This window comes from Perna viridis, chromosome 9 (assembly GCF_037379345.1).
Source record: "Perna viridis isolate PV_CMFRI_1.1 ecotype Kerala chromosome 9, ASM3737934v1, whole genome shotgun sequence".
Lineage (NCBI taxonomy): Eukaryota > Metazoa > Mollusca > Bivalvia > Mytilida > Mytilidae > Perna > Perna viridis.
This window is the reverse complement of record NC_142453.1, coordinates 50,989-78,774: the sequence shown is the minus strand read 5'-3', so window position 1 is coordinate 78,774 and position 27,786 is coordinate 50,989. Positions and strand designations below refer to the sequence as shown.

The following is a 27,786-nucleotide window of genomic DNA, read 5'->3' as shown; positions in this document are numbered from 1 at the left end:
TAAGAAGGCAAACACGAGTGTTTAAATTAATTCATTGAAGTATAAATTTATAAAAAAAAATACCAGACCCATTATTTTTCTTTTTTTCTTTCTATCTAACAGGAAAGATAATGTTTAACGGCCTTAATTTTATGGGTTGGAAATACCCTAAGTTTTTCTTCATATATCTAAACGTTCCGATGAAAGTAGATAAGGTGTATACCGCCCGCTGTTTCAGAGCATTACTCGACATAGACTCGTGCTTAGGTTTTCGACGCAATTCGAAAAATTGTCTAGTGAACAAGAAAACGCAATTTAGACTATTCCCAAGAAAATCATGTCACATGAGATGATCCAGTAAACCTTGTGAACTTGCTGCGGACAATAACTTACTACATTACAGTACAAAGGGGAATAACTCAATACAACTCAATACAACTAAATCCAATAGTATATGTATGATAGTAACTAAATATGATTTGTACTCCATGAATTTTTCTTTCTGATACATGTTATACATGTTCTTTTCATGCACAGTTTTGACGAATGTCACCGTATATAAGTGTTTAATTGCTTATTTGCATAAAACGCTGTTGCAAGTGTGATAAATGTATCTGCTATCGTATTATCATATGTCTCATTCGTGCCACATCAATACGCTATCGTATTATCACCTGTCTCATTCATGCCACATCAATACGCTTTCGTATTATCACCAGCATCATTCATGCCACATCAATCTGCTATCGCATCATCACCGGTATTTTCCATGCCATACCTATCTGCTATCGTATTATCACCTGTCTCATTCATGACACACCTATCTGCTATCGTATTATCACCTGTCTCATTCATGACACACCTATCTGCTATCATATTATCACCTGTCTCATTCATGACACACCTATCTGCTATCATATTATCACCTGTCTCATTCATGACACACCTATCTGCTATCATATTATCACCTGCCTCATTTATGCCAATCTCATTGTCGAACGGCAGATATCAAGATTAAACAATGTACAAGTATATTTACCTATCTGATTTTCAGAAAATCGCAGATAAATTAGGTTTTGATACTAAGAAGAATTCTTCGCTATGGCGGGACAGGGTAGCCATTGAGACTAATATAGCTGTTCTACATAGTTTCCAGGTAAGATAACAAATGGAGATATTTTTGTAATAGGTAATTGTTCCTTCCAATTCTGTCATTAACCAAAACTTTATCGCAAGCCCTAATTTGTACTATGTCTCGTGTTTTTTTTTGCTTGAACATATACATGTTTTATACTTGTGATGTATACTTCTATAAACAATTGTAACATTTTTTAGTCTGCTTGTGTTACTATAATGGACCACCATGCTGCGTCTGAATCTTTTATGAAGTTCATGGAGAACGAATCTAAGCAGCGAGGAGGTTGTCCAAGTGATTGGGTTTGGGTTGTACCCCCTCTTAGTAGCAGTTTAACACCTGTATTTCATCAGGAAATGCTTCTCTACAAACTCAAACCTTCATATGAATATCAGGTATTTGTTTTTGGATATGAATCATATTAAACCAGGTACTTTGTTATTAACCAGTGAATTTGTTAGTAATCAGTTACTTTGTAATAACCAGGTACACATGTACTTTGTTATTAGCCAGTTACTTTGTTAGTAACCAGGTACACATGTACTTTGTTATTAGCCAGTTACTTTGTTAGTAACCAGGTACACATGTACTTTGTTATTAGCAAGTTACTTTGTTAGTAACCAGGTACTTTGTTAGGAACCAGTTACTTTGTTAGTAACCAGGTACTTTATTATTAGCCAGTTACTTAGTTAGTAAACAGGTACTTTTCTATGAACATGTAACTTTGTTAGTAATGAGGTACTGTGATGTAAACTAGGTTATTTGTTAGTAACAAGTTACTTTGTTAGTAACCAGGTACTTTGTTAGTAACCATTTACTATTACATTAACCAGAAACTTTGTTATGAACCAGGTATTTGTTTAGTAACCAAGTACTTCTGTTAGTAACCAGGTACTTTGTTTTAGTTGACAATACTTGACACATAAATCTGTTTTTTTCCAAAATTTACATCAAATACTAAAACAAAGTACCTGGTTACTAAACAAATACCTGGCTAATAACAAAGTTTCTGGTTAATTTTGTTTACATAAAACAATTATTCATTTGTTTCTCCCGTACGAAAAAATTTTTTTTTATGAATTGACCTAACAAAAGTTCTTAAATTGTAAATAGGTTAAGGCTCCAGTACAATAATGTATTTGGGTTTAAAAAATCCACAAAAAACTGTAAATACAAAATTTAATTTGAAAAGAGATTATAATACACTGATATATAGACGTGCTTTCGGTAAACATGTTTTTCCATTAGTCTTAGTAGACAAATTCGTCATGAGTTTTACACGTAATATTTCAGATAAGAAATCTAACTACTGGAATGTCATTCCAGAAAATTACAATTCCGGATCCTACATACTGATTATATATATTTGTGTTAATGTTGTACTTCATTTACTAGGACGAAATTTGGAGAACTTATGTTTGGAGGAAAGACCGAGAAAAGGGAAAGGGCATCAAAAAACATCGACGAAAATTTGGCTTTAAAGAACTAGCAAGGTAATTTTTTGTTCATTATTCATAATTTCCTTTTTTTCAGAAATGTACACGTTCTCGTTATTACGATTATTTGCCGAACTGATGTCGTATGCATTCTCGCTTTTGTTACCCACTTACTTATGCCTAAGTTTACGCAATGTCGCTTTCGCTACGCTCTTACCGATGACTTTGTGGATTATTTCGTACGATCATTGTCTCTTTTACTGCCACTTGCAGATGCCTTTGTGTACATGTACTCGATACTACTTCTTGAAACCATAGTTTACGTGCCATTGCTCATTCTACCACTTACTGAGGCCTTGGTATAGACGCTTTCGCTCTTGCTTCTTCTTACCGATGCCTTATTATAAGCGCTCTCGCTCTCGCTGATCACTTCCGGATAATTTGACGAACGTGTTGTACTTTCCAAATATCGATGCCTTGGATATGCGCTTTCGCTGGAGCTACCCACTCACTGATGCTTTGGTGTACGCATTCTCGTTCTGTCCACCTGTCACTGACAGAAGCCGTGATTACGCGTTCTCGCTATCCCTATCTCTTACTGGTTACTATATATATATGCCCTTTTGCTATCGTTACAACAAATCACGTTGTCGTTCTCGCCATCACATACCGGTGTCTTCTTGTGCGTGCTCTCAATATTGCTACCACTTATACCGATGATTTGTGTACGTGCTCTCGCTACCCACTGATCGATGTCTTGGTGTATGTGTTCTCATTGTTTCTGCTACCACTTATAATTACCGATGCCTAATAAATTACTATTGCTTTAGTGTACACAATATTGCTATCGCTACTACTTGACGATGCCTTGACGTATGAGCTCTCGATACCACTTATCGATGCCTTGGTTTAGGCGCTCCTGCTCTCGCTGCATACCGGTGCCTTAGTGTACGCGATGTCACTCTCGCTACCACTTGACGATGCCTTGACGTACGAGCTCCCCATACCACTTATCGGTGCCTTGGTTTAGGCGCTCCTGCTCTCGCTGCATACCGGTGCCTTAGAGTACGCGATGTCACTCTCGCTACCACTTGACGATGCCTTGACGTACGAGCTCCCCATACCACTTATCGGTGCCTTGGTTTAGGCGCTCCTGCTCTCGCTGCATACCGGTGCCTTAGTGTACGCGATGTCACTCTGACTACTACTTGACGATGCTATGGTGTAAGCACTCTGATTTTATCGATGACTTGGTATACGGGCTCGCTCTGACCAATTCCAGATGACTCAATGCTTTTTGTCTTGCTACAATGTATTGATGCCTTGGATACACATACTCGTCTAGGTACCCACTTACGGATGCCTTGGATACACACACTCGCTATAGCTACACACTAACGGATGCCTTGGGGTACACTATTTTGCTCTCGCTTCCACTTGATGATGCATCGATGTACATGCTCTCTCTCTTGTTACCACGTGTTGATGCTTAAATGTACGTGCTCTCACTTCCCTCCGATGACTTGATGCAGCTATTTTGCTCTGTCTAACACTTATGATGATTACTTTGTTAAACATGGGCGTCATACTGTATTAAATATAAGGTATTTAAAACACTTTCGTTTGAAAGTCGACGTAACTACTCTTTATATAGCATGCCTTTTCATTTTTTTCAGAGCTGTAAAGTTCAGTGCAAAGCTCATGGCCAAAGCCCTCTCAAACCGTGTTAAATGCACTATTCTGTATGCCACCGAAACAGGGAAATCCGAAAGATTTGCGAAGACGCTGTGTGAGATATTCAAACATGCTTTTGATGGAAAGGTATTCTTATTGGTTTCACAAGTCGCGACAGCATCAGTAAAACTCAGGCTTCAAATGTTTGTTCTTTTTATATTAAAATAATTAGTAATATTTGTATACATTGTAGGTAATATATATGAAGCCATTCCTGGTTTTGTATGTTACTTTAACATTACTTTCCATTCATTTTATTTGACCTCTAAATGAATTATTTGAATACTTTTCATTGGAGGATTCCATCTATTGTGATTATTTACAGGTAATGAATATGGAAGATTATGACACTACACAGTTAGAGCATGAAGCTTTAGTCTTATTTGTTACTAGTACTTTTGGTAATGGTGATTCACCGGAAAATGGAGAGGTACGTCGTCTAAAAGTACTCCGTCAAAAATACACAAGACTGAAAGAAGCTCCTTGCACAAAATCAGAATGTTTCTATTCCAAATGGAAAAAAAAAACATTTGAAAAAAATCAAAACATTAAAAAGCACAAATCTTCTGTAGTCGTTTGTTTGATATCGTTAAAAAAGACACATTAATATGAGTTACAACTTAAAGTTATCATAACTTATGTGGTAGAATACAAAAAGAATGGGAAGGTATTGTAATTTCATATTTAAGTAGGTTTTAAGTCCTTTAAGCGTTCATGGAAGCTTAATCAGTCAAAAACACAAAATTAGCGGAAACACTGTCCGCTATTCATGACGTATATTCTAAACGTTGTCAAAATGGTCCTCAATTTTATCACGATACGTTGTATTAATTGTATGCATTTTGTAAAATGATCTCTTAAAAACTCTCGAGATTATTATCCAGGTGTTGTAAATTGTAACACCTTCCATATGTCCAAACTCGATTCTACAAATTCATATCTGTGGTAAAAGATTCAGAAACATCTTAGATCATAGCTTTTCCGTGAAATGTAAACACCAAGATACAAATGTGCATTAATTTGCAGAATTCTTTTTTAATTTGGTGAACACGAGTTTTAAATCTCTTCTTCAATGAAGAAGATGTTATCGAAATTTAAGTTTGGGTCAAAATATTTGTTCTATGTGATTGGAATGGTTTTAGCAGACAGTTAGTATACAAATTAGACAAAATATGTCCCTTTGCTTGTTATAATTTTAATTTGTCCATTCATTCTTATCAGGCAAACGTTATATGCATGTAGTAGATCAAGTTTAAAAGAAAGAACGACACTTGACCAGGCAGTACACCGCAGGACCGTACCATCTGGTCATCATACACCGTATATCCTACCACTTTGTCGGTCCTGTTAATGCACCGTATGTCCTATCATCTTGTCGGTCCGGTAAATACACCGTATGTTTACCATCTGGTCGGTTCGGTGAACACACAGTATGTTCTACCACCTAGTCGGTCCTGTTAATACACCGTATGTCATACCACCTGATCGCTCCGATAAATACACCGTATGTCCTACCACATGGTCGGTCTGGTGAATATACCGCATGTCCTAACACTGGTCGGTCCTGATAATACACTGTATGTCCTACCACCTGGTCGGTCTGGTTAATACTCTGTATGTTCTACCACCCGGTCGGTCCGGTAAATACACCGTATATCATACCGTCTGGTCTGTTCCCTTATGTCGTACCAGTAGTCGATTCGATTAATACACCGTACGTTCTACCATTTGGTTGGTTCGGTCCTAGCTTGTTGCTCATCTATTCATTAGTTTTATGCATTTTATTTTACTTAGTAGTTAGTTTGTGTTATTCGTGGTGTTTCTTTTCTTATGGTATAGTTTTAAAAAGTTTTTAGAGAGCACAATACGTGCACAGTGTATTGAAACAAAACTAATATTTTGTTTTCTTTGACCAATAGTTATTTTTTTTTTCAATTTTAGGCATTTGCAAAGCGTTTACAGGATATTAAAAGCATCAAAAAGTAAGTACACAACATTCAGCCAATGGGATTCTCAATCTATGGAAAATTATTTTGTTTTCCTGTATTTCTCATCGAGGAACAGTTTTTCTTCTTACTGTATTACATGTATATAATATTCATTGTTGTAATATCTATCGAAAGAATGTCAGTGCTGAATCGTTAACCAAATTCAGGGGCATGATACTTTGTGAAGTAGTACGTGGGCTGAAATAACCTTCGTGTACCTTCCACTCAACAATCAAAATATGATTTTCTGGTATCCATATCCCATTTACGAATCATTTTATCGCAAAAAAAAATGCATATGTTATCCACTTTTAATACCTCGTTTATTTTTTTGTTTTTTATGCTTCTTACTTCTACTTTCTACAAAACAATGCAAATTAACAGATGTAGGTGTCATCAGTCAGCCAAGTATCCCAGCCTTCCAATGTTATGTGAAAAAATCGAAACAATTGCAGCAACATTTCTGTTTTGGAGTTAAAATGAAATATACACCCGCTTAAATTGAAATATTTTTTCTATGTCAAAACTCCTATTTATGCTTCAGTAAAAATGGGTTAATGTGGTATTTTTCTGTTTAGTATTATCAAAATAATGGCTTCTTGGGTTCCTTTGGTTTCCACAATGTTCATAGATAGAATTTATTAATAATTGCAAGAAAGGAATATTTTATTTTCCTAAAAATTGGCATAAATTCCCTTCAGTAAATTATTGCTTAACCAAAACGTCTTAAATGTGGTATCATTTGATAGATAATTCGATTTTCGACGTAATTAAACCACGACAAACTAATTTTCTTGAAAGAATGTTCCAAAATATTACCACTATTCTAGAAAACTGGTCTCAGAATCAAATAAATTTTCATTTATAGCATACCGACACTAAAATTTGTATCCATAATTAAGCAAGTGCCGTATTCAACGTATCTAATCGCACCAGGCGTTTAGATGTTCCTTTTGGGGTTACAGTTATGATAAATCTTAAAAAGAGGAATTTTCATAACTTCAGATTTATTTTTCTATTTCACCAGTTATTGTCATTTTTCAAATACCGTAGTCCAAACAAACTTTCGTATGATACTGTACATCTATATGGTATCTTGCATGTAACTGTCAAATGAGCAAAATTAATATATATTTGAACTTTACAAGTTTTTGCATATTCAAATACATTTATACGGCATCTTAGCTTTCTAATAACCGAAGTATTGCATACTTAAACTTACTCGAGGCCATTTAGGTGAAAGAATGATATCTATAACCCACTAAATTCTGATCCAATATGAAATAAAATGTTCTTTTACAGCATACACAACTGTAAACAATGTCCTGGTATTCATTATGAAGATAGTTTTGTATCAGTTACATACAATCGTTAAGAGAAGTGCACGTCACTGAAGGATGTAATTTCTGAATATTTGTTTCAGTGGAGATGAACTTTCAACGCAGTGTTTCAAAATTAGTAATAGAAATGATTCTGAAGATACCCATCAGGTAGCAGATAAAATACATGAGGAGGTTGGTCCGCTTAGTAACATCCGATATTCTGTTTTCGGACTTGGCTCACGTGCTTACCCGAATTTTTGTGCATTTGCTCACTACATTGATGATATGTTGAACAACTTGGGCGGTGAAAGAATTACTACAATGGGAGAAGGGGATGAACTATGCGGACAAGAGGAAGCATTTAAAAACTGGGCTAAAAACATATTTCAGGTAATAAAAGAGATTTGTTTTATTTTGGATACATGTTTCGAGAATATTCTCGCACCTAATATTGCAGGTTTTAACTAATGTTTGAAAAAGAGAAAACAGTTTTTTACCCATAAAAATAATTTAAGTAATTTAATTTTGCAATTGATAAAGTTTTGAAAAAGTTGTAGCCAGTTATACGAAATACATGTACGAAAGAACCCTAAATTTATTTTCAGGCTGCATGCGATACATTTTGTGTTGGAGATGAAAGCAGCATCCAGAACGCAACTGGGGCCCTGTCAAAGACAGATTATTTATGGTCTGCAGACAAATTCCGTCTGATCCCAACGATTAATGATACGCCACCAAACTTATGTGACGGTACTTCTGCAATAAAAAAAATAAAACTTAAAAAAATATATCTTGTGTTTATAAGACACATTTGACGCAATGTACCCTTGAATTATTTTCATTGATAAGTTCTTTGTCACGGCGATGATTACAAGTAATAGTTATCATAAATTTTTACTACCATTTATTATAAGACGGGTTATAATGTTTCAGGATAACATAACTGATACAAATTACGACCATCGCCCGGGGGATTATAGATAGAAGTAACGCCCGTGGGTGTTATCATAGATAAGGGCTTATACGTATTCTTGATATTTTTAAGGGTTTAAAGAAGATCTTAAGAATGAATTCTACTACTACAATATATTTAAATCTACAATGGGACCCACTTATACGTATAGGCTTTCCTTGTATCCAATATATTAAGTACAAGTATGTCCATATATACCAAATCTAATAAAAATGTTTTTTTTTATAATATACATCTGAAAATATGTTGAATTGAACCGTGTAATTAGTATTTATAATTATTACAGCCTTAAGCAAATTGCACAACAAGACAGTTCTGTCATGTAGTCTATCAGAAAGATTACAGTTACAACACACAGACTCTGAGTAAGACTTAAGTAACTGCCAACCTTTAATTCAAACGAGGGCATAATTATGTGTCGAGGAATTGCATAGTTTTACTTTGATTATTCCTTTTATATGCGTAAAAGTTATCCAGTGGTCTAGTTAAAGTTATGTGTTGATGGAGGGATAAATTTATAAAAGAGTAATCCATGGAATCAAGATTCTAGCTGAAATCAAAAGAATGTAATTCACGGATAAAGATCAGACATGGAAAACAGATAAACACAACAAAGAACATACGTAACTGAAATAATACGTACAAAGTGGCAAAAACAAATGAGTAACTCGGACTCCACTAAAAACTGGGAGCATGGACCAGCCCGCCGAGTTGCTTATAAAAAGTCCGGATAGACGAAAAAGGAAAGGAAAACTATGACACGTTGAACAAATCAATTCTCATTACACCGTAACGATCCACGAGTTCATAATGACGACCATAAAACATCTGTAGTGTTGACTTCAATCTTGTAGCAACATAACTCAGTTCCATAACCTAAATGTAAGTAGTATAGCGCGGTACACAACGTCTGCGTAGACTTAACGTATGAGTTGTGATATGAAAACTCCATATGCAGATGCTGAAGGGATGTTGCCACAGATAAAAGAAGAGTTGACAATTTTGAATGAAAAGTCATCACGTTTGTCGTAAAGTTTAGTCAATGTTTATTCTTTACCTTTAGCACTAAGTGTAGGTCAAGGTATGAGGCTGACTTCACAGTGTCTGTAGTATCCTTCATCTTAATCTCTTTGGGGGTAGATGCGGTGTATAAAATCCCCGAAAGTAGGATTTTTAACGATAATACATTATAACTTTTATAATATCTGTGCTCCTCTACTTGCTGACCTATTCCTTCACTGAGGCTGACTTTACAGCTGATCTGATCAGAAAGAAAGAACATCGTTTACAAATGTAGCTTGATCATTTGATCTCAGTTTCCGCTATATAGATGACGTATTATCGTTAAACAATCCTAGTTTCGGGAATTTGATACATTGCATCTACCCCTAAAGAACTTGAAATAAAGGATACTACAGGCACTGCGAAGTCCGCCTTGTATCTTGACCTGCACTTATAGATCGATGGTAAAAGAAAACTATTGACCAAACTTAACGACAACGTAATGACTTATCATTAAGAATCGTCAATTTTCTTTTCATCCCTTCGGCACATGCGCATGAAGTTTCATATCACAACTCATTCGTTATGCCAGAGCTTGCCGTTACTACGCAGACTTTTTTTTATCGCCCTAGACTTCTTACAATTACGCTTCTGGAACAGAGGTATGTTGCTTAGAGATTGAAGGAGTAATCAAGGGAACCAAGGTTATAGCGGTAATCAAAAGAATGTAATCCAGGGACAAAGACCAGACATGGAAAACAGACATACACAACAAAGAACATAAAGTAACTAAAATCATACATACAAAGTAACAAAAGTAAATGAGCAACTCGGACTCCACTAATAACTGGGAGCATGGACCAGGTGCACCGGTAGGGTAAGCGTCCTCTGCTTTTCTAGAAACACCCGCCGAGTTGCTCATAAAAAGTCAAGTCCAGGATAGACAAACGAGGGAAGGAAAACTATGACCCGTTGAATAAATCAGTTCTCATGGTGCTGATTGGTACACCATAACGATCCACGAGTTCATGATAACGACCATAAAACTTCTGTAGTGATGACTTCAATCTTGTAGCAACATACCCCTGCTCCAGAAGCCTATTTGTTAGAGTTCTAGCGCGATACAAAAAGTCTGCGTAGTTTCGGCAAGCTCTGGCATAACGTATGAGTTGTGATATGAACACTCCATACACAGGAGCCGAAGGGATGTTGCCACAGATGAAAGGAAAGTTGACAATTCTGAATGAAAAGTCATCACGTTTATCGTAAAGTTTGGTCAATAGTTTTCCTTTACCATCGATTTCTAAGTGTAGGTCAAGATATCACTACAGAAGTTTTATGGTCGTCACTATTATGAACTTGTGGATCGTTATAGTGTATCTATCTGAACCATGAAAACTGATTTGTTCAACGTGTCAGAGTTTTCCTCTCCTCTCCTCTTTCGTCTACCCCGGTCTTTGACTTTTTATGAGCAACTCAGCTGGTGTTTCTAGAAAAGCAGAGGACGCTTACCCTACTTGTGCACCTGGTTCATTCTCCCAGTGTTTAGTGGAGTCCGAGTTGTTCATTTATTTTTGTTACTTAGTATGTATGATTTTAGTTACTTAATGTTCTTTGTTGTGTTGTCTGTTTTTCTTGTCTGGCCTTTGTCCCTGGATTACATTCTTTGATTTCCACTTGAATCTTGGTTCCCTTGATTACTCTTTGTTATGGTATATCTGAAAGATGATGAACGGATTTAAATATTCAAGTAAAAGCAAAATCATTTATAATTTTCACCGTATCACTTCATAGGAAAGTTTCATGTAAAACAGCCTCCATTTCAATTGATGTTAACTATAAATAAAAATTACTGAAATATTTAAACAGAAGGACATTTTAGCGTGTCAACTTTCATGTGTACGGAAAAAACGTGAAAACAGGGAACAGGGACAATGACATTATTTTATGGTTTTCTGTAGTATTGTTTCGTCTGTCAAAGCCGATCTTTGATTTTGTTACATATACTCCTCTTACTCATTTGTTTCTTTACTTCTGTAAAATGAAACTTATGTAAACCAATGAAACGCAAGGTTTCACAACCGTTAAATTTTAATTTCTGCTGACTGTATTTATAGATGATATATCTTCTGTAAATTACCGTAGATTTATCTCGTGTATCCCCAAGAACGTTTTCTTTTCCTTTTTATTTCCTTGGAACTGTTTTGTCCTCGGAATTCTGCAGTGTAGTCTTCCTTTTTCTCTCTCATTACACCAAACAATTGTAACTATTGTATCTTGTAGACGGAAGACATATTTTGCAAAGATAGATATGGAAGGAAACTCTGCAGATATGAATTACAGCCCTGGTGATCATGTTGCACTATTCCCATTAAACTCACAGGAACTTGTAAATGGAGTTCTTGCTAGACTGCACAATTGCCCTCAGCCTGATCAACTTATAAAACTGGAACACCTTGAAGAAACAAGTACTTCAAAGGGTTTGTCTTTGATAGCATTAAGTTTAACTACTTTATTAATTGAAAATATGCACAATTAATAAGAAAAATGAATTGTTATTCTTTTAAAACGCACTTTTTTAATTGTATAGCGACACCCTTGTTGTCCTAAGTAGACATTTGAATTACAGATAAAAACTGTTGGCCCATCTCATCTCATACGGTGCCGTCTGTCATCGGCTTTCGTCGTTTATTGGAAACATATTTATATATATAAATCACCAACATATGCTTTGTAGGTTATGATTAAATATGATAAGTATGATAAATGATACACTTTTTACGTGGCTCAGACAATGAAAGTGTCCAATGAAACGATATTACGGGTACTAAAATCAGTGTTCATGTAGTTTGATACTAGTGTATAGATAGCCTGTGGTAAGTATGCTCCTTCAATATAAATAAGTTATTTTTCAAAATACACGTAAATTGAAAACTCTTGATAAGAATGCACTAAATAACCCAATGGTAATCTATGTGTACACTCCAGTACATACTCGAATACGACTCTCTGAAACAATCATTCAAGCATTATTAGATGTGTTCTTGTTTTCGATACGTTTGTTCTTTTCCCGTGTACTAGTATTTTGTTGCCGTTAATTTGAACAAATACAGTGTTTGTGTACAGGTACTCGAAAGATTTGGAAGCAGTTCGAAAGAATTCCAGTAGCAACTCTAAAGACTATGTTCTCACGATTTTTGGATATCATTACTCCACCGTCACAAGAACTTCTGAAGCAACTAGCCACTCAGGCCACTAATAAAAATGATAAAATCAAGATTGACAATCTTGTAAATGTACGTAGTTGGTAGTTTAAAAATTTGATTTTGATATATCAATTACATTCAAAATGATTATGCAATATCAAAGTTATAACAGTATCATTGATTAACTAAGGTACATGTACTCTGTTATAACAGTATCATTGATTAACTAAGGTACATGTACTCTGTTATAACAGTATCATTGATTAACTAAGGTACATGTACTCTGTTATAACAGTATCATTGATTAAATAAGGTACATGTACTCTGTTATAACAGTATCTTTAATTAAATAAGGTACATGTACTCTGTTATAACAGTATCTTTAATTAAATAAGGTACATGTACTCATGTATCATAGATTAACTATTGTACTCTGTTATAACAGTACTGTATCATTGATTAATTAGGGTACTCTGTTATAACAGTACTGTATCATTGATTAACTAGGGTACTCTTTTATAACAGTATCATTGATTAACTAGGGTACTATGTTATAACAGTACTGTTTTATTAATTAACCATGGAACTCTGCCATAACAGTATTGTATCATTGATTAACTAGGGTACTCTGTCTTGACAGTACTGTATCATTACTTAACTAAGTTATCATTAATTAACTAGTGTACTCTGTTATAACAGTACTGTATCATTGATTAACTAATGTACTCGGTTATAAGAGTACTGTATCATTTATTAACTATGGTACTGTTATAAGAGTACTGTATCATTGATTAACTATGGCACTAATATAACAGTACTGTATCATTGATTAAATAAAATACATTGTTATAACAGTACTGTATCACTGATTAAGTATGATACACTGTTATAACAGTATCATTGATGAACTAGGGTACTCTGTTATAACAGTACTGTATCATTGATTAACTAAGGTACTGTATAAGAAAATGAAGGTTCTAAATATAACTTTTTCGTTAAAACGAATTATAATAGAATGCCGTAATAAATTGTTACTCAGACACCAAGACAATAAGCCAAACTAGCGTGAATGAATAAAAAAATATATCCCACCAGATTATCTTAATCCAAACAACGATATTAGTAGTTAATTTCACCTTCTACATGTAACCCTGTTAACATTTTTATAAAATGTTTTACACATTTTTTGGCTGAACTTTAGGAGAAATCATACTTAAAGAGGTAGGATATTTCATCTTTAGCGAATATTTTGTGCGTGTTGTTATCTCCTTATTATTACATACACATTAGTTCGTGGTTGATCTTTATACGTTTCAATATACGTATTACATCACGTGATTTAATATTTCATAGGACATAAATGCATACGAGGACTGGCGTTACGAAAATATGCCAAACCTTCTTGAGGTTTTGGATGAGTTTCCTTCACTGAAAGTAAATCCGTCTTTGTTGGTATCTCAGCTTCCACTTCTACAACAAAGATACTACAGTATCAGTTCATCACAAAATGCTTCTCCAGGTGAAGTACATGTCACCATAGGGTTACTTCAGTACAATACACTTGGTGAGTAGATGTCACCTTATGGTTACTTCAGTACATGACATTTTGTAAGTTCGTGTCACCGTAGGATTAAATCAGATCCAGGCACTTGGTAAGTACATGTCATCTTAGGATATATCATTTCAGATACTTGGTGTGTACATGTCACAACACCAAAAGATTACTTCAGTACAATATACGTGGTTAGTGTAAGTCATTATAGGATTACGTCAGTACTTGATACTTGGTGAGTGCATGTCACCATAGGAAAACTTCAGTACAAGGCACTTGGTGAGTATATTAAAAGGGTAAAGGGTTGTTGCTCAGTTGGTTGAGTACAACTTATGCACATTTCAAAAACATCAATATGATCCAAGTTGTTTGCTGTTATAAGTACATACATATACGTATAAAGGGAAACCATAGATCGATGTTTGAACATGATATGTAATATGCCTTAAACATTGTATTCAACGTCAATTGTAAGTACAACTGTAAGTACAGCGACATGATAGGACATTTAACAAGATGTTTCAATTTCAATTTAAGAAGGTAAAATTTCCTTGATTTAAGCTTTAAACTTTTAAAGAGCTTTAAAGTAAATACTTATAATAATTTTGTGATATTACTTTGAAAATTTGAATAAGCTAGTCTCGTTTGATATTCACCTATTCTTATCCTTAGTACCTCCGTGCATAACTACATTGTGTCGCAGTCTTTATTGAAATGATATTGATAATAAGTCAAGCTAGTGTGGATGAACTTCATTAAGAATTAATTCCCATCAGTATTTGTTTGAGTTACTGTTATACTATTTACAATGGAATGTTCGCACTCAACATTCACAAGATAATGTGTTCATTTGTTTACTAATCACATGTGTATTTATTCTGTTGTCAGGTGGTGTACAACATCAAGGTGTTTGCTCTAGTTGGTTGAATACGTGTAACATTGGTGATGAAATACCATGTGTCATGAGAATGTAAGTGTCGTCTACTAATTCAACGTTACTCTTTTATACTGAAGTTTAGTTAGACATTAAACAACCTTACGAAACATTCATCACATGATTGATTTATCTTATTTGATTGGTATTACTATTTTAATATGATTTTTTGGTTCAAATGAAAGGAACTAATGAAAAATAGTTTGTTATTTGTAATAAAATAAAATTTTAAGATTTAAATAAAAATATTTGTCCAATGCTAACCAAGTCTTTTCTTATATATAAGATAATTGTTTTGATATTTTTTATATCATTAGATATTGTATTGCATGATCTTTTGAGTTAAGACAGAAAATGGAAGTGAAATAACTTTTTTTTTTGTACAGAAATGAATACTTTAGACACCCTCTGTACTTGTATGGATAACATACTTTATTTAACAAGGTCATGTTAAACTAGTTCTAAAGCATTCAGGTCTTTGGTGCAACGTCGTGGATCGTTATGGTGTATCCATCAGCACCATGAAAACTGATTTATTCAACGGGTCATAGATTTCCTTCCCTCGTTTTTCTACCCCGGACTTGACTTTTTATGAGCAACTCTGTGGGTGCTTCTAGAAAAGCAGAGGACGCTTACCCTACCGGTTCACCTGGTCCATGCACCCATTTTTTAGTGGAGTCCGAGTTGCTCATTTACTTTTGTTACTTTGTATGTATGATTTTAGTTACTTTATGTTCTTTGTTGTGTATGTCTTTTTTCCATGTCTGGTCTTTGCCCCTGGATTACATTCTTTTCAGTACCACTATAACCTTGGTTCCCTTGATTACTCCTTCACATCCTAAATACTGCATGAATGATCGACTTAAATCTATATTTAAAGACGTAGAAGCTGCAAAATGTCTCTGCTTTCTTCATGATAAATATATTGTTGTCCATGCTGACAACGCAAGCATCTAACAACATTGTTTTCGTATGTAAACTTATTAATACGAATACATAATTAAAAAACTGGGAATAAAAGAGAATTTGTGTAATCCTATATACAAACGCAGTACGTTCAACATGAATATACTTTGTGGCCTCATTTAATATTCTTTAGGCGAAAAGTCGGGAGACTTGCCTTATTTGTATTGGATTCCAAAACAGCATCAAAATCCACACAAGCAAAGGTACATAGCAGGATGATCTACTTATTGAACAGAAAAGCTGTCTGTTATGTCTCACCAATTTTTCCCACAGGAAGGTCAACAAAATACCGTGAAATTTTTTATTCCCGTAGTGGTATTAATCATATGTGGATTCTGTAAAACTCTATATATCTTTTGGATTTTATCAGTTCGGTAATTACCCTTCATGGATATTTATCTAAACCACACATATTGTAGAAAATCAGTTTCAGGAACAAAAATAAAATGCAATTTGGAATGATCGATATCAATCAATTGCATTTACACTTGACAACAGTGCTATGATATTTTAATCAGTAAAAGAACGCATCGGTTCTTTTCCGAAATAATATTTTAGTGTCCGTACAAAAAAAAATAAAGTACGTGGTCGTTTTATCTTACTTTGTAATGAAATAATAAGCAAAATTACTTGCATATATTAGTTTATGCAAAATTTTTTTTATGTGACTTTGGTTATTTGCAATTATTTCAATATAAATTGTTTTTATGCAAATATGGTAGTAGTGTTGTTTCAAGATAATATAACCGCAATAAATAAAGTATTTTGATAATATCTTAACTATACAGGAATGACCCTGTGTCTGGTTACATATAATCGCAACTCCTCCGAAACCCCTTTGTAAAATACTTTTTATGATTTGTTTAGAAATGTAAATTATTATATATACAGATTGGACTCCAAAGCGAGACAATCTAACATAAGGGTTTGATATGTTAAACCTACTAAGTGAAACTTCTCCTGAATCGCTATTTTAATTTAATAAATGTAGGATGGAGATAAAATGTACATGAACAAATAGGAATTCAATCATTGTAGATGTATTATAAAGGCAAAAGCTAAGAGTGGCGATTCATGTCACAATAAGAATATTTCTATCATGGTAGAAAAAAACATCATCATATTAATATCCTTATTATAATACTTGCGAGAAACATCCTTTTACTTATAAAAATAACTCCATTTGCCCAAATTATTGTGATACTTTAAACAAGTATTATGATACTAGTATGGAGTATAATGATATATACTTGAATTATCATTATACTAACTGGACGTATCATTATACTTGTTTAAAGTAGCACGGTACTTTTGGGGAATGGTGTAATTTTTTTTATAAAGAAAAGCATGTTTGTCGCAAGTATCATGATACTTGTTAATACTTGTAGTGTAATGATACTTGTTGAAAGTATAATGATACCTCTTGTAAGTATAATGATACTTATTGAATGTAGAATTATACTTCTAAGAAGTGTAATGATATACGTTGAATTATAATTATACTTGTTAAATATATTATGATTTTATATAAAAAAAATTCTTAAATGTTTTGAAAATTGGAAATAATAAAAATTATCATGATACTTTCAATAAGTATCATTATTCTTACAAGAAGTATCATTATACTTTCAACAATTACCATTACACTATTAATAAGTATAATTATACATTCAACATATATATCATTATACTTCTTGGAAGTATTATTATACTTTGAACAAGTATCACTAAATTTACAAGAAATATCAGTATACTTTCAACAATTATCATTATACTATTAACAAGTATCATGGTACTTACGAGAAACATCCTTTTACTTATAAAAATAACTCCATTTGCCCAAAGTATCGTGATATAAACAAGTATAATGATACATCCAGTTAATATAATGATAATTCTAGGAAGTATTATTATACTCCCTACTAGTATCATGATACAAGTTTAAACCATCATGATGGAACAAAGCATCATTATAGAAATATCCTTATTGTGACATGAATCGCCATTCATAAAACTTTAGGGCTTTACATTTTAAAACCTGGCAAGAACAACTCCTCCTGAACAACTTAAAGAATAATGATGAAATTTATCGGAAAGAGTAATTAAGGGAACCAAGGTTATATCGGTAATCAAAAGAATGTAATCCAGGGACAAAGACCAGATATAGAAAACAGGCATACACAAAAAATAACACAAAGTAACTACGATCTTACATACAAAGTAACAAAAGCAAATGAGCAACTCGGACTCCACTTTCAACTGGGAGCATAGACCAGGTGCACCGGTAGGGTAAGCGTCCTTTGCTTTTCTAGAAACACCCACCAAGTTGCTCATAAAAAGTCAAGTCCCAAGCCAAATAGACAAACGAGGAAAGGAAAACTATGACCCGTTGAATAAATCAGTTTTCATGGTGCAGATGGATACACCATAATGATCCACGAGTTCACAATGATGACCATAAAACTTCTGTAGTGATGACTTCAATCTTGTAGCAGCATAACACTGTTCCAGAAGCCTATTTGTTAGTGTTCTAGCGCGATACAAAACGTCTGCGTAGTTTCGGCAAGCTCTGGCATAACGTATGAGTTGTGATATGAACACTTCATACGCAGGTGCTGGAGGGATGTTGCCACAGGTGAAAGGAAAGTTGACAATTCTAAATGAAAAGTCATCATCACGTTTGTTTGGAAGATTAGGTATCATATGTAGATGTGCAGGATTGAATATTATCATTGTTTGAGGACTAAATGAAAATAGGCTTTAACAATAAGCATTTAACTCCATTTTAAACGCTTAGTTTGACACTTTCCTTTTGAGCTTCCCCGCATTTGTCTCAATTTTAAACATTGTAGCATACTTTAACTGCATTGTTGTTAAAGTCACAATGAAGAAATTCTATTAAAAGATTTATAAATCAAGATATAATGTATCTCCTATTACATAATGCTGTTGAGATATTTATAGAACTAAAATTTCTGTTGACACCACAAATTCAATAACAACTAACTTTGCACATCGAATAAGATATTCGTGTTTTCAAGTGATATGTCCCATAAGTATATCTATAATGGAAAACATTTGAATTTTAAAAACTCAGATTAGTTTGATCTCGGTGTAACATTAGTTAACAAGACGCAGTGGCAAAATTATTTAAACACAAATAAGTGTGTGATTATTGTTTAATTCTAATGTTTTTAATGCTGTCAAGTGAGAATGAGGGTAAAAAGCACTATCATAAGGCTAATGTATACAATGTGCATACTGTTGTATGAATACCATCCTTATAGGGCCCCACTGTTCCATTTACCCGAGGATCCTACACTTCCGTTGATAATGGTTGGTCCTGGGACAGGTATAGCACCATTCAGAAGCTTCTGGCAGCAACGAAAGATTGACAAAGAAATGTTACCTACACCAAAACGTATGTACACTTTACTACACAAATTATGTACAGTTTTTGTACGGCATATCAATAGTTTAGAAGAACATTGCAAATTGTAGTAAATACAACTACAAGTCAGTTAGCCTGTTACAGTCATTTTTTGTTTTTTTTTGTTTTTGATAATTCATAACAAGTTATTTCCCTTTTTTAGACGAAGATAAGACAGGTTGGGGAGATATGTATTTGTATTTCGGATGTAGGAAGTCTACCGTTGACTATATCTATAAGGATGAAATCGAGCACGCAAAACAAGATGGAGTTCTGACGAATGTATACACTGCATTCTCCCGTGAGCCTGGACAACAGAAGGTAACTTTGACTCTATTGTTTTAATAATTGTAGAATAAAACTAAAATGCATACGAGTAATTAAAAACAAAGTGAATGAATCATAACATCCTTTTTAATTTAAGGTTTTTGGTAATGAAGATGGGGCAATATATAGCTACATAAAATTAAACAAACTATATTTCTGGTAAATTGTTTAAAATCAAACTATTGAAGTAATTGGCCAAATTCCTCCATTGGAAGATTTAATGTATACATGCTACATGTATGTGATACTTGATTGTATTTTACTTTACAGACATACGTACAAGATCTTATTCGGAAGAATGCCAAGGAAGTATTTGACATTATGATGAAAAAAGGAGGACATTTTTACGTCTGTGGTGACGTACAGATGGCGTCTGATGTCACAGAAACATTAAGCAAAATAGTTCAAGAAAGAGCAAACATGTCTAAAGATGATGCACAAGCATTCATGCTGAAATTAAAGGTATATGAAATATCAAGGAATAGTTTCAGTCATAAAAAATCTTCAAAACTCGACAAACTAGCTTTACTATGTGTCATTGTTATTTGATAACGTGTGTATGATTAATTAATAAACGTGTCATAGTTTCCCTTTCATCTACCACGGACTTAAATTTTATGTACAACTCGGCGGTTGTTTCTAGAAAGAGTAATCAAGGGAACCAAGGTTAAAGCAGTAATTAGAAGAATGTAATCCAGGGACAAAGACCAGACATGGAAAACAGACATACACAACAAAGAACATAAAGTAACTAAAATCATACATATAGAGTAACAAAAGCAAATGAGCTTTTCGGACTCAACTAAAACTGGAGGATGGACCATTACAAGGGAAACTATGACACGTTGAAAAAATAAGTTTTCATGACGCAGATGGATACACCGTAACGATACACGAGTTCATATGTTGAAGTTTCATAAATATTTATTTCATTGTTTTTGAAACAAAAGGGAAAATAGATTTCTTACTATTACTTTAATGAACCACCTTTATATATAAAGGAAAAAAAACATAAGACCATAAAACGTTTGTAGTGATGACTTCAATCTTGTTGCAACATAACCCTGTTCCAGAAGCCTATTTCTTAGAATTCTAGGGCGATACAAAAAGCAGTGGACGCTTAACCTACTGGTGCACCTGGTCATTTTCTAAGTTTTCTTTCAGCGGAGTCCGAGTTGTTCATTTACTTTTGTTGCTTTATGCGTTTACTTTTGTTTTTTATGTTCTTTGTTGTGTGATTCTGTTTTCCATGTCTGGTTTTTGTCCCTGGATTAATTTTTTGGTTTTCTGCTCGAATCCTTTTTGTCTCCCTCACGAGAGATAGCGCTATCGTAACAGCTAAATTAGATGTATGTAGTCTGAAGTACGCATTATGTTTGTTTGTTTGTTTGTTGGGGTTTAACGTCCGAGCAGCAATATTTCCGCTATATTCAGACGATGAACATGAAATTGATAAATGAACATGAAATGATGATGGAATGAAAGAGGGATGGGACACAAGGACAATGGGGTCGACAAATTTTGATTGCCATTGGAAATAGGGAGAGGTGGGTAGGGTCGGGCAATTTAGCCTCCTGTGGCGGAGCCCTATGGTTCCTACTCCGGGAGAATACCACAGTAGGGTTCTTTAACGTGCGAGGAACGTAGCATTTTTCCCAACACGGGGCACCACTATGGTTTGCGGTCAGGTTTTCCGTATTATAGCCTGACAACCCCAGCATGTAACACGCCAGGGGTACCCCATTCCACTACCTGGGGCATATATCCCAGTTGCTCTGTGGGTAGAACGCCCTAGCCCCTGGCTAGGGTTCTGAACAGTATTTAGTCGCCTTTTACGAAAAGCTTAGCGCTGCTGCAGGCCTATTCTTTTAACACCCGGACCTGCACGGGGCGAAGTACTCATTATGAACTGTTTGTTGATGCATGGTGACTTAAAGTCTTAAGCAATAAAATTAGTTTAGATTCCTTTTGATGAAAGTTAACATTTAAAAATAATATCACAAGTAACTTTTGTATTTAAAGTCTAAATATCTTTCTAGGACTTATAGAAAACATAACATATACGTTATTGAATAACAGAACGTAAATCAGTTCTATTACTCGAACAAATAATTGTTTATATCTTCATCTTCTTTAAGGAGGCAAATAGGTTTCATGAAGATATATTTGGTGTATCACCAAAATCAGAACTTACAGACAAAGCACGTGACCAGGCTAAGCAAGCTTTGAAGAACACAAATATTGAAGAACGTAATAACAACGAAACAATTATTTCCTTGACGGTAAGGTTATGTTTTTGGTTATGTTAATTTGAATTAATGTTCATGGACGACAAATGACTGGTACAAAAACTTTAGAAATACATGTTTTCTTTTACTATATATTTTGCATTATCATCAAAATTTATAAAAACAATAATTATACAGTGTCTGCTGTGTGTGTTTTATACTTATAATAAGTGAATATATATCGAACGACATAACAGAGTGCCATATTTATTTTTATTATAACCTTCATCAAATAGCAATAAAGATTTGTATGAATTAATAACTAGCTGTATGTTTTAGTTTTTACGGTCAGGTTTCTAATAAACTTTCGATATCAGTTAATGAAATATACATTTTATATCATCGTGTTTACAAGGCAGTCATATTCTTGTCATACATTGCATTGAAATATGTTTATGTCATTGCTACTTTATAATGAGATGATACGGTCTTGTTTTGTTTACTTAACACTTATAGAAGTAAATGAGATTAACATTATCCAATTTACATAGCGTTTGATCTTATGTTTTATTTCAGTGAGGTAGCAAAAATATATAGGTATGTAGAAATTCGTATTTAATTATCATTTTGACAATTGTCTCTAACTGAGGAGCCGAGATAAATCAAGTCGTTTTATGCTTGAAATAGATCCAATTAACGATGACTACAAAAATGAGAAGAAAGAGAAGATTAAATTAAAGTTACTTTTGATATGTTCTAGATCTTTTGCACTTGCCCGAAGTATCTTTGCTTTAGTTATCAGCCGTTCCGATCCACACAGAAGCTTTTGTATCAATGCAATATATTAAGATAGTGGACGGAGGAGCATATTTAATGCATTTTTAGGCAAACAAACCACTCGCAAACTTCTTAGTTTCTTTAGAAATCATTGAAAATGGAATGGTAATAATTTTGAGACATTTCTCATTTTGGACAAATAAATGATTTAACAGCTTGAGAAACTTGTGTTGAGATAGAGTAATATTTCTAACATCAATGCATAATTACTTTTCCAAGGCGAAAGATCGCCTTCCTTGATTCTGTCATTGATTTCAAAATTAGTTTCAAAATGAGTGAAAGAATAACTTCACGAAAGAAAATTAATAGGGAAGTAAAATGATTTGTGACGAAAAAAATATCCCTTGTGTATTTTATAGAAACGAAAATAGATTTACTAATTGCAAATGTTAATTGGTAAAAAAACAGACAGGAAATACCAAACACAAGAATATAAGGAAACAATGAAACAATATTTTGTCAATTTAAATGCAACGGTCAAGAGGTAGACATCGTCTTAATGGCGTTTGATCCGTAGAACAACAGTGGCATAGCCAAAAAGCAATTTATACATCTTAATGACTTACTGCATCTTTTTTGAAACTACAAGGAAATCAAATCCTTATTATCAAAACTATACACATGTTGCTAAATTTCTTATTAAAAAAAAACGAAACAAAAACTAATGTTAAGATGTAAGTTGTGTGCGATACTGAATGAGAAACTCTATTCATCCCTGTAAAATAAATCTTTCTTAATTTTTTTAATGTTGTTATGGAAATAATGCTTATCCATTAAAAATATTTCTATTTAGATATGATTGAATGATACAAAACATTAAAAGCTCTAAGGAGATTTGTTGTTCGTTCTGTTAATACATAAATTAGTAACAGTTAATACAGCGTCACATTAGATTGTGATTTTGGCATGGTTACAAACATAATACTGATGCATATATCATTACAGGAGCTGCTGGTTCCACGTGGAAATCCAAAATCACTCGACTTGGAACAAATGTCGTCCTATATAACCTGAACATGATGTTTTTTTTATTATAACATATACCTGTGAGAATAGGGTAGTGTTTCATATTTTAGCTTTTTCTGTATGTGTAATGGTTATGTGGTGTGAAGTTGAATCTCTCACTGATATAACTCGTCGGTGTTTATTTAATTTCAATAATAGTGATTTACTAATTTTCTACCGGAGTCTTTACACAAGCTTGACAATGATGTCGAATGTCATGGGAATGTAAACATCAGAATCGTTTGAAATTGGAAAACCGCTGTATCTCTATAACACGTTTACAAATAATTCACGCTGGAAATCAGTGATGAACAGTTATAATTACTATTCCCTTCTTTTTGTTACTTCTGCCAATAATGAGTAGTCCTGCCTATTATGATCAATCTTGCCTGCTAAGTACACATCTGCTCCACTATGATAATTCTTTCCTGTTATTTACGCATTAACTTTATTATGATCTATCTTGCCTGTTATTTACACACCTGCTCTATCCTGATATATCATGTCTGTTATGTACACCATTGCCTATAATTATAAATCTTGCCTGTTATGTACACACCTGCTCTATTATGGTAAATATTACCTGTTATGTACACAACTGCATATTATGATGAAACTTGCCTATTATGTTCACCAGCTGTATGATGATAAATCTTGCTTGTTATGTACACACCTGCTCTATGATGATACATCTTGTCTGTTACGTACACTCGTGCATATCATGATAAAACTTGCCTATTATGATAAATTTGTCTGTTACGTACACTCTTGCCTAAAATAATACATTTTGAACGTTACGCACACCCGTACTTATTTTGACAACTTTTCCAAGGTATGTAGTACCGCTTTGTATGACTTGTTATCGTGTAATGTATATCCTAGCTTATTCTGATGATTACTCGGACCTATTCTCATTATTTCTTTATTTCTGTTTATCTGTTTATGATGAATACTCTTGTCAAATATTTTTCTTGTTTTTATTCTAATGAAATATCACTAAATTTAAATATAGAATAATACACAGTAGTTTTCTATCACTTTGAATAAATTGATAAACCTTGAATGGTTGTTACCAGGGATGAACAAAATTGTATGTATGAAAAACAAAATTTATTTATTACACAAAAGAAAAAGCTTAAACACTGAATTGCTGAACGCAAGCCATGATTAATTGTTTTCTTATACAACATCTCATGATCTTCCCTATATATTTTTACGTTTCATTCCTAACAGTGGACACGTGAAGTGCTGTTGCCCAATCTGTGCAATTCATTTCTAGTGATCACCAAGGCAAACCCCACAGATAAAAAAAAAACCAACCCCTCCAAACAAAAAGAAAAAAAAACAATTACAGACAGTTGATGAAGCTTTGTATTTGTGTTTTAAAATTAAAGATGCTAACAAAACGTTCCACTTTCCACTCTCTGTGGAATTTTGATTTATTGGTATTATCGTGCATCATGTTCTTGCCCAATAGCTATGTTGACAGACAAACTAACATAGCAAGAATATCATTGGAAAACTGCTGGGAATGATTTCGGATAGCAATATAGCAATAACAATAGCAACGTTCGGTTAAACAGTCCGATTAAATCATAAAAGAGACAGAAAATTTAAAGTCTCCATAATGTACATGGTGTTTGTAAATTTAAGAATCTTTAGAGTCTTGGTTCCCCTAATTACTTTTACATAAAGAAAATAAAGCAAAGACTCTTGACTACAGCACTTAAAACAAAAGCAGCAACTAAACCTAAAAACAAAACATCTAATATATGACAAACGAATAAGAAATTCTAGAACTATGCAATACAAGTTTATACAGAAAAGCTGAAGAAAAAAATGAGCAAATAATAGGATAACTAATTGGAAAGAGTGAATTATAAAAATATTATTTACGAGTGCCGAAGAACTTGTTCCGCGCACGAGTTAAATCTTCAAGAGTTCTTGGTACGAGTGGTCATATTTTGTTATACGCAATAACCAATTGATTATCCTATTTATTATATAGATTATCTGCATGATTTATCGTTATTTTCAACATAAATTTCAAATTCTTTGATTGGCAAATTGATATTAAAGTTATCACAATTTGGCGGAAGAAAATCCGAGAGTGAAATTACCAAATTGATTTCACAGTGTGAATGATCGAAATTTATTACACTGGGAAATTCGGTAAAACACTGCTATCTATATGATAAGATAAATATCTGAAGAAAATAAGATTGAAGATGGCCTGCCTTGGTACATGCATTTTAAATGAAATGGTGGGTTTAATCTAGGTTTTACAACGCACCAAACCCCTTCTTCCATTGTGGCATGAAAATACCTATGGTATACTTAAAGTATAGATATATATGGCAAGCCGTTGTGGAATTTATTACCTATTTATTAATATCATTAAATCATTTATGAATCATTGATATTAAGGATTATTTATTGATATGAATAAGTTGTCATTTATTGATATCAATAAAGATAACATATTTATTAACACGTAAATAAATAAATATTGATATCAATAAATGATTTATCCGAGTTGCTCATTTGTTTTTGTTACTTTGTATGTATTATTGTGGTTGTTTAATGTTTTTTTTGCCGCGTTTTGTGTTTCCATATGGTCTTTGTCCCTGGAATACATTCTTTTGATTACCGCTATAACCTTGGTTCCCTTGAATACTCTTGCATTCCATTCCCGCTAAAATCTTTGTTCCTTTGATAACTCTTTCAGCAATGAGAATAATGATATCTTAATTGGTTAATTGGTTATATAGATTAGGCAGCTGACAGATTGATTGATTGGCTTATAAAGATTTTTATGACCATGGCCATATCATGTCTCGGATTACCACATAACACCCTGCATTATTTATGTTAGAAATTATTTTAAAAAAAATGTTACAAATTCTACCCCTACCCTTGAAAACTGTTCTGAGTATAAAACAGAATTCTCATTCACAGCATACTGACATTGTAGAATTGAAATTTTAGGCATTCATAAATAAGTTAATGATGTACCTAACATATCTTGTCAATTCAGATGCTTAGAATTTCTTTTTGGGGTGACAATTAATACAAATTTGGAAAAAGGTGAATTTTCAGAATTTTAGAATTTTTTCTATATCACCCCTTATTTCCCTTTTCTCAAAATACCGTAGATCAATCAAGCTTGTATGATACAGTACATTCATATAGTGTCTTAGCTTCAAAATGAGCCCAAGTAATCAATATATGAACTTTTTAAAATCAAGTTAGGTGAAAAATTACTACCCATACCAATGAACAAAAATGCATCAACATAAACCCAAATGTTAATAATTAATATATAAACGGTGTACAATAGACATGTTGGGTACCATTGTTTTAATTATCGACGTATTCAACATATCTTTTCATTTCAGGGGCGTATTTTTCAGTTTCAATGTGACAATAATGAATTTTCCATAAAAAGCGGAATTTTCAGAATTGCATATTTTCTTTCATTTGAATACTATAATTGGCATTTTGTTCAAATACCGTACTTCAAATAAGCTTTTGTATATTGAAATACAATTATATAGTGTTTTAGTTTTGTAATGAGCCCATGTAATTTCCCACCTATTTGGACTTGGAAAAGTTCAAATATTTATTACTTGGGTTCTTTACAAAGCTAAGACTCTATATAATTCTATTTGAGTATACAAAAGCTTGTTTGAAGTACGGTATTTGAAATAAATTGCCAATTATAGGTGAAAT

At 33.4% G+C, this 27,786-nt stretch overlaps 1 protein-coding gene and 1 long non-coding RNA gene across 2 annotated transcripts in view; one reads left to right on the top strand and one right to left on the bottom strand.

The window, feature by feature from the left end:
- The window catches only part of LOC148605976 (nitric oxide synthase 1-like), a 34,568-nt gene extending 9,148 nt beyond the window's left edge, over positions 1-25,420 (top strand). Inside the window, exons 8-26 of the mRNA XM_088544447.1 lie at positions 1,034-1,135; positions 1,315-1,509; positions 2,510-2,607; positions 4,227-4,371; positions 4,610-4,714; positions 6,226-6,266; positions 7,696-7,984; positions 8,200-8,344; positions 8,854-8,932; positions 11,853-12,049; positions 12,696-12,865; positions 14,129-14,339; positions 15,216-15,297; positions 19,515-19,648; positions 19,821-19,978; positions 20,255-20,446; positions 22,123-22,266; positions 22,789-22,809; positions 23,995-25,420. Coding sequence (XP_088400573.1) covers positions 1,034-1,135; positions 1,315-1,509; positions 2,510-2,607; positions 4,227-4,371; positions 4,610-4,714; positions 6,226-6,266; positions 7,696-7,984; positions 8,200-8,344; positions 8,854-8,932; positions 11,853-12,049; positions 12,696-12,865; positions 14,129-14,339; positions 15,216-15,297; positions 19,515-19,648; positions 19,821-19,978; positions 20,255-20,446; positions 22,123-22,266; positions 22,789-22,791 — 2,490 coding nt within the window. The 3' untranslated portion in view covers positions 22,792-22,809; positions 23,995-25,420. The remainder of the gene's footprint in view (positions 1-1,033; positions 1,136-1,314; positions 1,510-2,509; positions 2,608-4,226; positions 4,372-4,609; positions 4,715-6,225; positions 6,267-7,695; positions 7,985-8,199; positions 8,345-8,853; positions 8,933-11,852; positions 12,050-12,695; positions 12,866-14,128; positions 14,340-15,215; positions 15,298-19,514; positions 19,649-19,820; positions 19,979-20,254; positions 20,447-22,122; positions 22,267-22,788; positions 22,810-23,994) is intronic.
- Positions 8,219-14,194, bottom strand: LOC148605977 (uncharacterized). The gene is made up of 3 exons (XR_015915027.1): positions 14,059-14,194; positions 11,951-12,824; positions 8,219-8,350 (listed from the first exon to the last, which is right to left on the bottom strand). It is a non-coding gene; the product is annotated as an uncharacterized LOC148605977 (long non-coding RNA).
- Positions 25,421-27,786: the final 2,366 nt, after the last annotated feature.